We start from the raw sequence: 11,097 nt of genomic DNA, 5'->3' as shown, positions 1-11,097 counted from the left end.
GCTGAGGGTCTCTCAGGCACTCAGAGTGGGAAGGCCACTGAGAGCATCAAGTGGGCAAGGACGTGGAGCCCTGGGTGGTGAGGGGCAGGACTAGCACCTGAGACGCCCAAGGCTCGAGGCTTCCTGTGGGCAGGCACGGACCCCGAGGAGACTGTCCTCAGCGCATTGAAGATGCTGGACCCCGATGGCAAGGGCAGCGCCAACAAGGACTAGTGAGCATGACCATGGGCACCAGGGCGGGAGGAAGCCAGGCCCACCCCACCTGCCCCAGCTTTCAGGTCTTGATCAGCCTGCCCAGGATCCTGAGTCCCTCAGGGAAACCCAGGGCACGATCACCCATACCCTCGTGGGGCCCGCAGTCACTGCCATTCAGACCATCACTGGGTTTTTAGCCCCTCTGGGGGCTACTTCAGCCTCATGAACAGGTGCCCCAGGGATGTGGCAGTCAGGGATGGCTCCCTGCGGTCCCCCCTAGTGCCCAGGACTCACCCAGGGACAGGCTCCCAAGAGGTACCTGCCCTGTGAGCAGGTGGGATTGAAGGGGGCAGACCTGCCCCCATGAGAACCCATCAGAGGGCTCCTCTGGGGCCAGCGCTCCAGCTCAGGGCCAGTCCTTCCCCAGAACAGCCTAACCTGGCCCCTCCCTGCTGTCCTCAGCAGCAGGTGGCAGCTCGCATCCCAGGCCGACAACATGACTGCTGAAGAGGCTTGGCCCCTGGCGCCCTACGTCATTCCCCAAGGCCCTCTGTGAGGCCCAAGCATGGCCCTCGGGGCTCCGGGGGGATGTGCCTCAGCCCCTAGAAGCTGCAGCATCGGGAGGGTGGGACGCCCAGTGTCCAGGAAGGGGGACGCCAGCCGCAGCCCCACCCCTTTCCCTGCAGGGTCTCCCCCAGCTTCTTCCCCCCACACACACAAACAAGACAGAGCCTGGAGTCCAGTTCCTGTAATTCACCTGCTGGCTGCAGCCTTGGGGACCCTCCACTCCCTCCATGCCGTCCTGGGCCTGACACCCCCCGCACCAAACTTGCAGGTCGACCAGATGTTCCAGTTCTCCACCAGCGGTACTGTAGGCAGCCTGGGCTACAAGGTGCTGGGCCACATGTTCACCCCTGGGAAGAGGAGCAAGAGGCACCCCACCCCACGGGGCTGTGGCCAGTTGAATAAATGTGAACCCACAAACCTTCCTGCCCACAAACAGTGTCTCTGTTGGGCGGAGGTGTCCTCCTGGGGGTGGGAGTGTCCATGGGGTGGAGAAGGTCTGGGGTAGGGGTAACCCCCTGGGGGCAGGAGGGTCTTCAGGGAGTAGCAGCGTCTGCCTGCGGCCCACCCTCCACCTCCTGCCCAGCCTGGCCCCACCTGCTCTGCCCATCTGTGCCGGCACCAGGCTGGAGGGCTGGTCATTCAGTGGTCAGCAGAGGTGGACACGGGTGGCTCCAGCACAGGCTCCTTCAAGGAGGGCCTTCCTCACACCTGTCCACCCCACACTCAGCCACGCTGGGGCCTTCGGAGTCCCACACCCACTCAGTCCCCCCTCGCCCTGGCCCCCCCAGTGCCAGGCCAGCCCCTGCAGTAGCCACCCTGGGCCTGGTGTGGCCACTGGGGTACCCCTGGTCAGTGGCCTCTTGTCTGCACAGCAGCAGCTCTTCTTGCTACGGCCACAGAGAATCCCCTGGGCCCCCCTGCCACAACCCTGGGTCCCCCCAGGATGCCAACATTGTCCCAGCCTCAGTCGTAACAGGTCCAGCCAAAGGGACCAGAGCCCACGTCCCTGCCTCCCCTTCACATCCCCAGGTCCTCTTTTTCTCATGCCAACTGCTCTCCAGCCTCTGGCCCTCTACAGGGCCCCTGAGATGTCTTGGAGGGCTCCCAGGAGGAAGGAGCCAGGGCCAGGAGCACCAGTTCCAGGAAGGGGCTGCTGGGGTCCAGGGTGCTACGGTGGAGCCTCAGGGCGTGGCTGCCAGGTAGGGCGCGTGGCCCAGGGCTGCTGCGGTTGCTGGGCGTTCATCCTCCTGAATGGAGGGGCTGGCGTCGGCCTCAGCCTGCAGGCGCCGGTACGGTGTGTGGAAGAGGAGCACAAAGAGGCAGCTGAAGAGGACGCAGAGGCCGGCCATCAGCAGCATGGGCGCTAGGGAGAGACGGCCCAGCGCTGCCTGAGGCACTCGCCCAGGTGCAAGGGACCCCAGAGCAGCCTTGGGCACAGATCCCCGCCTGGCCCCAAGAGGCAGGTTTGCAGACCCAGGGGCCGTGAGCCCCAGGGTCACCCACCAGGTCTGAGGACGTGGGCGTGCAGCATGACCGCACTCCTGTCTCTCTGGCTTTCTGTCTCCATCTCTGTCTTTCTCTGCGTCTCTTACTGTGTCTCTCCTGTCTGTGATCTCACTTCAAAACCGCTCATGTGGGGTCACAGGTGGGCTCCCGTGAGGGCTGCTCCCACCAGGCTGCGCTCCAGGTTCTGCCTGCTGCCCTCGGTCCGCCCCAACCCACCTCACCCCTCAGTGGGCGCCCTGCACCCACCCGCCAGGACAGTGGAGGTTGCCAAGAGAAAGAGGCCAGTGGAAGGGAGACTCCAGGGCTGGGTGGGGTCAGCCTCCTGGCCTGGGCCTCACCCTTCCAGTCCAGCGGGCCCTGGCCATCCTGGCAGGTGGAGACAGACGGCTCCGCGTGGCGCACGGTCAGGGAAGTCAGCAGCACCATGATGAGAACGCCCTCGGCCTGCCTACACAGCCACGAAGCCCTCAGCCCTACCCCAGTGCTGCCCCAGGGACCCCAAGGGCAGCACGCAGTAGGCATTCAGGTCGTCCATGGTGTGTCCTGGGGGTGGGGGCAAGGGGAGGGTCCCTGGGTCCCTGGAAAGCCATGGGAATGGGCACTCACCCCAGCACAAAGACCAGGCCCGCGGCCGCGCCCTCACCCACGGGGAAGGAGCACTCGACCGCCAGCTCCATGGCAACGGGCGCCACCGAGAAGCCAAAGAACCCCAGCAGCGAGCAGATGGCGGCCAGCACGATGGTCTGTCCCTGCAGCTGAGACACCTGGACAGCAAGCCGCACAGACCGGCAGGGCAGGAGTCAGGAGTGCCCCAGCCTGGACCCCAGGCCCTGCCGAGCCCTGTCGGGGGCAGGGCAGTGCCAGGGCTGGAGAGGCCACAGCGCCCACACCACTCCAGGGACACCCCGGCGGGGGCACCTGGATCTGAGTGGGTCTGGGTGTCTGTTATGGCCAACCTGCCAGCTGCCCCACCCCTGGGGCACCCCACTCTCACCCTCTGCAAGGTGGTCTCAGCTCAAGAGGACTCTTACCACAGCAAAGGCCACGCAGGCCAGAGACGTCAGACAGAAGCCGATCTTGATGGCCTCGGTGAAGTGCTTGGTCCTGTCCACGTACAGGCCCAGAGCCACTGCCCCCAAGACTCCAAACACAATGAAGAGAGCCCCGCAGAGGCCCGCAAATTCCTGGAGGGTAGGGGGCACCTTGTCCATTATCTGAACCCATCTGTTCCCAGGTGTACCCCACCACCAGGGAACCCACGGCAGGGTCACTGAGCAGCACCCGAGGCCCAAGGAGGACCATGTGGGAGGCTCGGGGACGGGAGGTGTCCTCCCTGGGTGTGCCACGGCCTTGTCTCACCTCCACCCAGGAACTGGACAAGTCCTAGAGAAAGGGCCTGGCTTCTGCAGACGCCCTCGACGCCTGTCACCTCTGAGAAACTGGGAACACTCGGGGCCTGAACCCCATGCCCAGTGCTGAAGCCAGACCACAGCGGGCACAGCCGAGATGCTGTGAGTCTGATACCAGACAGACCCACAGGGCTGGCGGAGGGCTGTGGGAGCAGGCGGGCTCTGCCAGCACCCCAGCCCATGGCTGCCACCCACTGTCTGCAGACCCAGACTCACAGCATCTCAGGAGCACCCTAACAGGAGGTGTGGAGACAGCACTTGGGAAGTTCGTGGGCCGCTCCACAGCCACCAGCAGGTCAACAGGCCCCCAAGGCTGTGTCCGGGTGGGGGGCCCCCAGGTCGGGGCCAGCACTCACGCTGGAGTAGCCGTTCACGCAGAGGACCTGCTCCAGGAGGGCTGAGAAGTTGGAGAAGATGCCAATGCCGCCCCCAAAGCACACAGCCAGGACCATGTAGGCCTTGTTCCTCGTGAGCTAAAGGGGAGGGGCCGCTCAGTCCAGAGCCTCGCAGCACAGGCGGAGGCTCCAGGGGTGGCCTGCCCCTCCCCCTCTTCGCCCCCACCCCCCGGGCCCACAGCACGCGCAGCACTAACCAGCTTCAGCCCAGCTAGGAACGACAGCGAGGTGGACTGGGCAGCCCCCACAGAGGGCGGGGTGGGGGGCACACTCTCCCAGAGGCATGCAATGGCCAACAGGAATGTGAGGCCAGCAGGGAGGATGTAGGTGCCTAGCTGTGGGGAGAGTGTGCATGAGTACACGCACACAGGTCCCCATGGATGCACGCACCCGGGCATGACTGCACTCGTACAGGTCCCCGTGGATACATGCACACGAGCGTGATTGCACTCACACAGGTCCCCATGGATACACGCACACGAGCGTGATTGTACTCGCACAGGTCCCCATGGATACACGCACACAGGCGTGATTGCACTCGCACAGGTCCCCGTGGATACACGCACACTGGCGTGATTGCACTCACACAGGTCCCCGTGGATACATGCACACAGGCGTTGAGTGCACGTGCACAGGTCCCTGTGTATGCAAACACATGCACACGGGCGTGATTGCACTCACACAGGTGGCCTTGGATGCACGCACGTGCACATGGGCGTGAGTGCACGCACACACAGGTCCCCGTGGATACACGCACACGGGCGTGAATGCACGTACACAGGTCCCCGTGGATGCACACTCATGCACGTGGGCATGAGTGTACACGCACAGGTCCCCGTGGATGCACGCACCCACACACAGGCACTTCAAGCCTGCTCCCTAGGCTCCAGACGAGCTGCTGCCTCTTCACTGCCCGCCTCGCCTGTCGTTCCAGGTGGACGCCAGCAAGCCCAGGGCCCGTTCGGGGCCTCCTCTGCTTTGCTGCATTCAGAAACCTGGCTTTGAAAATTTCACCCAAGGGTGACTCCGACAGTGATGGCCTCAGCTCGACCATCTCTGGGCGCTCTATCCAACTGTCACCTGGACCCCCTCTCCCACCTCTGTGAGTGACCCCAACCATCCCCCAGCTAGAAGCCCCTCACTCCTCAGTGCACCCCACTCCCCAGCTGAATCACAGCCCAGGCTCTCTCCCTGGACACTCCAGGCACACCTTTCGTTCCCTGAGCTGTTCTGGACCAGATGGAATCACTCTCCCTTCAGATCCCCCCAGGGTGTCCATCACATCAAGCCAACCGCATGCCACCTGGATTGACGCTTCCCTCCGCCCTCCCCTTGCTCAGCAGACACACACTTCTGGCTGCAGCCGCACCCCTCAGTCTCACCTCCACCTCAGCGCCTTTCTCTCTGGTCCCACGTCCTCATCCCCACCCTCGCAATGCCTCATCCTCCTGCAGCCAGCCTCTTGCCGCCCTGGTGCTCTCTCCCCTCCAAGGAAAACACCCAGCAGCCTGGGGTTGTGCCTGACGCTCGGAAGGTGCCCAGTACTTGCAACAGAGGAAGCCCCATGTACACGGGGTGCACTCAGCCGTGTCCACAGAAGATGCAAGTGCACACTCACACGGGCAGCGTGGGTGCACGAGCCCACCACCCCGCACACATGCACTAGCACACACAGCCCAGGAACATGCACACACACACATGCAAACACACAGCCTACGTCATACGCAGAGGCGCACACATGCGTGCACCTGTGAGCTCCCTCACCATCAAGGGGATGTCCTCCTCCGTCTTCACCAGAGCGGGAGACAGCAGGTTGGCCACCAGAATACCCAGGGCATTTGCTAGATGGACAGGGATGTGCGTCAGCTCAGGAAGGTAGGCTGGGCCCCCATCCACGGAGGAGCCCTCGGCCCCCAGAGCGGGGAGTGCACAGAAGCGCCCAGCCACACGCTGAAGCAGAGGAGATGCCGGCCTCACTGAGACTCACACATGGTGCCGATCATGTTGGCTGTGGCTCGCTGGTGCTCAGGGAACCACAAGGCGGCCAGCTTGGCTGGAGAGAAGATGACCAGGGTCTGGGCCAGGGCGCAGAAGGTCTGCCCACCCAGGAGGAAGACAAACGGGTCCTGGATGTCAACGGCCATGCAGGGCATGGAGCGGATCATGCTCCCCCAGAAGTTCAGGAACGCGCCGAGGGTGGTCTGCAAGGGTGGGGTCAGAAGAGCTGCCCAGCAGCCGGGATGCCCCCCACTGCCCCAGCCTCCACTCACCACCCAGTGGCTCTGCCTGAGGACTCGGATCTTGGGAGGAGGGGGTGGCTCTCGATCCCATGCTTGGGGACCCGCCTGTCCCAGAGCAGGCCCTGGTGTGTGGTCTGACTCACCGCCCTGCGGAGTCCAACGGAGTCCAGAACCCAGATGGCCACCATACCGAACGGGATGGACACCACGAGATAGACGAGCGACAGCCAGTTGATCTGCTCGGTGGAGAGGAGGAAGTGCCGGGCGATCGTGTCAGCCACGGGTGCGAAGCTGAGCCACAGCTGCGAGACACAGGCTGGAGTCAGCCCGGGGCAGGCACCGCAGACACTGCGGCTGCTGGCTGCCCTGGGCACGGCTGGCTGGTCTGAGGGAGAGAAAGGGTCCAGGGGTCCCATCAGGGCTGGGGTCTTCACTTGGTCAGGCCAGAGAGGAGGCACCAGCTGGGAGCTCAGACAGCATGTCGGGGCAGAGGACCGGAACCATCCTTGCAGGCATGTTCCCGGGGCAGACAGAGGCGGACAACCTGGCTGGACCCTGCAGGACAGCGAGGCCTCCAGGACTGACCCTCTGAGGAGAAGGCCTGGGGCTGACGGCAGAAGAGAGATGGCCACCATGCCGGGGTGGGGGGAGCCTAGACTGGGTGCTGGCCAAAGCTGGAGTGCCAGGGGGTGGGAGAGGGTCCCCCGGCTCCCTGTCACGTGGGCATGTAGTTTGCCCGGATGGGACAGGCCAAGGAGCACATTGTGGGGGCCATTCCATGGACACTCAGTGCCCATGGAGGACACGCCGGTGCACCAGGGCTTACTGCAGGAGGGAGTGGGGAGGCGTCCTGGCCTGGTGCAGAAATGAAGGTGTCACAAATCAAAGCCCCACGGACTCCACCTCTGAGAAGGCACAGCTCACCCAGGCCTCACACCCTGCCCCCACGGCAGAGGCCGCAGGATCCAGCCTTCCTAACCCGAACAGAGCTCTGACCACAGAGCCCCACATGACAGCGACCTTGGGCAACAGCTGCCTTTTCTTCCCTTTTCTCAGGACAGAGCTTCTAGGTTCAGAAAGAGCTTGGTGCCACCACCTGCTTCCTGCCCAGCTGATCCAGCGGCGAGAAAGCCTGGCTCTGGCTGCTATGCCTTCTGAGCGCAGCCCACCTTTGCCAGCCTCGCCCCTCGGTCCCCCCCAGAACCTGTGGCCAGCAGGGTGGAGACAGGTCTGAAACACACACAGCAACGTGGGGGGAACTGTGTGCCCAGGACGCGGACTTCCTCCATGTGTTCCCAGCCTGCCGGGAGGCCCTGTGCGTCCTTTGAAAATGTAGGTGGCTGTCCCCCACGCTGTCCCTCACCCAGACCACTCCAGGGCCACTGAGGCCTCATTGCAACCGCCACCCACGTGCCCTTCATGCTGCCCACTCTGCCCAGGACTGAGGGCCCTGCACACTTGGCCACAGGAGGAGTAAGCGAGGGTGCACCTCTTGACCCGAGCTCCCTGCCGCGACCCCCGTGGGAACCATGACAAGTCCTGGTGTGATTCCTGTCTGCTCCATGACGACTTGCGGACGAGACAAGTGCGGAAGCACAGCCTCGGCCTCCAACATCCACCCCCAGACACTGAAGCAGCTGGAGGGGGCTGAGAGAGACCCCCGTTCTGCACTCTCAAACCACTGCACCCAAACCCATCCTGGCTTCACGGTGTTCAGACACAGACCACCGATTGCTGCAGAGAAACCATCTCTGAAGTCCCAGGCTGGGCATGGCACTTGTCCCAGCACAGGGCTGGCCCGCAAGGAGGAGGAAAGAGGTCCCGAACAGGTTGCAGTGACGTCCAAGACGAGCTGTTGCCCAAGAACCTCTCCGAGGTGGTACCTTTCAGGGCTGCCCTCACCTGCCAGCCCCGCCTTGTCACAGTCTCTACATCTGACCTCTGCCACTCGGGGCTTCCCTGAGCTTCAGGCCCCACTCCCCACCCCCCGGCCATTTTGCATTTCATGATTGTGGCCACCCCTCACTGCCCAACTCCCTGAGGTCCAGTGTGAGGCTGAACGGTGTTCTTTCAAGCAGCCTACAGGAGGAGACCCAGGGGCCCCATAGCTCTGCAGCCTGACCGCTCGACAGGCAGCCACTAGCCTCAGGTTGGGAAGAGCATGCAGTCCAGGGCACGCAGGATGGCACAGCCCGGGGCTGGAGGAGCAGAAAAAGGTCTGCTGGCTGAGCCGTGGCACGTGCTGGGCCGGCAGAGGGCCTCGGCCCTCAAGGGGCGAGTCTCGGGGAGCAGCAGGTTGGGAGAGTTGGGGCCCTGGAACCGGCAGACCTGGTTCTCGCGGGGGCTTCTCTGGTCTCAGGGGCTGTGATGATGAGCACTGTCCCTGCCAGCAGTGGGGTCAGTTCTAGAACAGCTGAAGGGTCTCTGCTGACCCCAGCGGGGTGGCTGTGAAGAAAGGGACTGAGTGGGCAGGCAAGAAAGACCTCTGGTGAGGGACCTTGGAAGTGAGCCATAAACCGTGGGAGGGCGGTCAGGGCCCAGGGAAGAGAGGCAGGTAGGGGGGCAGAGCGGGTGCCCAGGCTGCAGTGGGTGCGCACTTGGCAGAGAAGGGAGACTGCGGGAGGATCCCTCCGTGGCCGTGGACAGTGACCCTTTCGGAGGCAGGAGCGGCATCCTGTCGAAACCACCGCGGGTCTCAGGCCCCCGAGGACAGACAGGACACCCGCTCTACCTGCGCAGCCTCCGCCAAGGAAGGGGCTCTCCGCCCCCGGCCTGCGCTGAGCTCGCGGGCGGCCCTCCCCCGCGGTTCCGCCGTCGCGAAACTGGAGGGCTGCGTCCCGGGACTGGCCGAGCGAGTTCTCAGCGGCCGATTCTCCAACGGGAAGCGGCGCTCGGCGCGCACCGGACGTCGACGGGCCGGGCTCGGCAAGGTCCCGGCCTGTCCTGCAGCCCTGCCCCGCCGGCCCGGCCCCGGCCCAGCCCCTACCGTGGCGTTGGAGCAGCTGAGCAGGCTGATCACCAGCAGGAAGACCCACCGGCGGGCGTAGGCGCGGTAGCCCCCCAGCGCGCTCCGGACCGAGGTCGCCGCGCCGGCCTCTGGCCAGTCTCCCGCCGGCCCCGCCATTGCCGCTGCACCCGGGCCGCCGACTTTTGGAGCCGCGCTGATGGGCCAGGACCGCCCTCGGAGGTGGGGTCGGGTCAGAACCCGCCCCACAGGCAGGGGTTACCACTGGTGAGGCTGAAAGGGGACCAAAATGCCCTCGCGAGGCCCTGCGATGGATGCGCTCACGCACGTGGGTCAGGAGCGGCTCCAGGAAGTCACTGCCTCGCGGAAAGGCCGCACTTCCTGAAAGGGGTGTGGAAATAACCCCTCCGCCACCCCCACCCACCTATTTCCTGAGGTCCAAACAAGTAACAGCTGTAGGCTGGAGGCCAACCTCGAGGAGAAGGCTGGAGTCAGTTTGCAAAGCGCCTCCAATCAATGCTCTAGACTGCACTAGATGCTCTTGACTCCACTCGAGTCTGCCCTGCAGAGAAGCAGGACTGAGGGAGGACGGGCAGAGGGGGAGGTGGAGACTAGCCTGTCCTCATGCCCAGGAAAAGGGCTGTGCCAGAGCTCGGGACCGTGGGCCAGGGAGGAGCAGGTGACCGCCCCCTACCTGGGAATCTGCAGTTTGCAGCTGAGAAAACACGAGATATAGATTTCTGTGGGCTTGAACACAGGGATCCCAAGGGAACAATTCAAGCAAAGAAGGGCAAATAAAGGGCAAAAACGCTAAGAACCTAGCAGATGCAGAGAAGTGGCAGATATACACAGAGGAACTATTGAAAATGTCTTAATGATTTGTATATACATAATGGTGTGATCACTCACCTAAGAGCCAGACATCCTGGAGTGTGAAGTCAAGTGCGCCTTAGGAAGCATTACTATGAACAAAGCTAGTGGAGGTAATGGAATTCCAGCTGAGCTACTTCAAATCCTAAAATATGATGCTGTTAAAGTGCTGCACTCAGTATGCCAGCAAATTTGGAAAACTCAACAGTGGACACAGGACTGGAAAAAGTCAGTTTTCATTCCATCCCAAAGAAAGGCAATGCCAAAGAATGTTGAAAGTACTGAACAATTGCACTCATTTCACATGCTAGCAAGGTAATGCTCAAAATCCTTCAACACAGGCTTCAACAGTATGTGAACCATGAACTTCCAGATGTTCAAGCTGGATTTAGAAAAGGTAGAGAAACCAGAGATCGAATTGCCAACATCTGTTGGATCATAGAAAAAGCAAGGGAATTCCAGGAAAACATCTACTTCTGCTTCATTGAATGTGCTAAAGCCGTTGACTGTGTGGATCAAACTGTAGAAAAACAAACTGTAGAAAATTCTTAAAGAGATGGGAATACCACACCACATTACCTGCCTTCTGAGAAACATGTATTCAGATCAAACTGGACATGGAACAACTGATTGTTCAAAATTGGGAAAGGGCTACGTCAAGGCTGTATATGGTCACCCTGCTTATTTAACTTCTATGCAGAGTACATCATATAAAATGCCAGGCTAGATGAAACACAAGCTGGAATCAAGATTGCTGGGAGAAATATCAATAACCTCAGATATGCAGATGACACCACCCTAATGGGAGAAAGTGAAGAGCTAAAGAGCCTCTTGATGAAAGTGAAAGAGGAGAGTGAAAATCTGGCTTAAAACTCAACCCTCAAGAAACTAAGATCATGGCATCCAGTCCCCTTACTTCATGACGAATACATGGTGAAACAATGGAAACA

At 62.0% G+C, this 11,097-nt stretch overlaps 1 protein-coding gene across 10 annotated transcripts; it reads right to left on the bottom strand.

Annotated features, from left to right (window-relative positions):
* Positions 1-928: 928 nt before the first annotated feature.
* SLC49A3 (solute carrier family 49 member 3) lies at positions 929-9,589 on the bottom strand. 10 transcript variants are annotated; one of them, XM_019963139.2, is made up of 10 exons: positions 9,299-9,589; positions 6,456-6,614; positions 6,060-6,273; positions 5,837-5,913; positions 4,270-4,407; positions 4,034-4,150; positions 3,300-3,452; positions 2,875-3,032; positions 2,607-2,716; positions 929-2,125 (listed from the first exon to the last, which is right to left on the bottom strand). In XM_019963139.2, the coding sequence occupies exons 1-10, from the start codon at positions 9,434-9,436 to the stop codon at positions 1,944-1,946; spliced, it is 1,446 nt and encodes a 481-aa protein (XP_019818698.2). In that variant the 5' UTR covers positions 9,437-9,589; the 3' UTR covers positions 929-1,943. The 10 variants fall into 10 exon arrangements, 6 of the variants coding, with proteins under 6 accessions (XP_019818698.2, XP_070648089.1, XP_070648090.1 ...); XR_011567333.1 differs by lacking the exon at positions 9,299-9,589 and having other exon boundaries at positions 2,912-3,032; positions 6,456-9,037; XM_070791988.1 differs by lacking the exon at positions 9,299-9,589 and having other exon boundaries at positions 6,456-9,037.
* Positions 9,590-11,097: the final 1,508 nt, after the last annotated feature.

Source organism: Bos indicus, chromosome 6 (assembly GCF_029378745.1).
Source record: "Bos indicus isolate NIAB-ARS_2022 breed Sahiwal x Tharparkar chromosome 6, NIAB-ARS_B.indTharparkar_mat_pri_1.0, whole genome shotgun sequence".
NCBI lineage: Eukaryota > Metazoa > Chordata > Mammalia > Artiodactyla > Bovidae > Bos > Bos indicus.
This window is presented reverse-complemented; position numbering and strand designations above follow the sequence as displayed.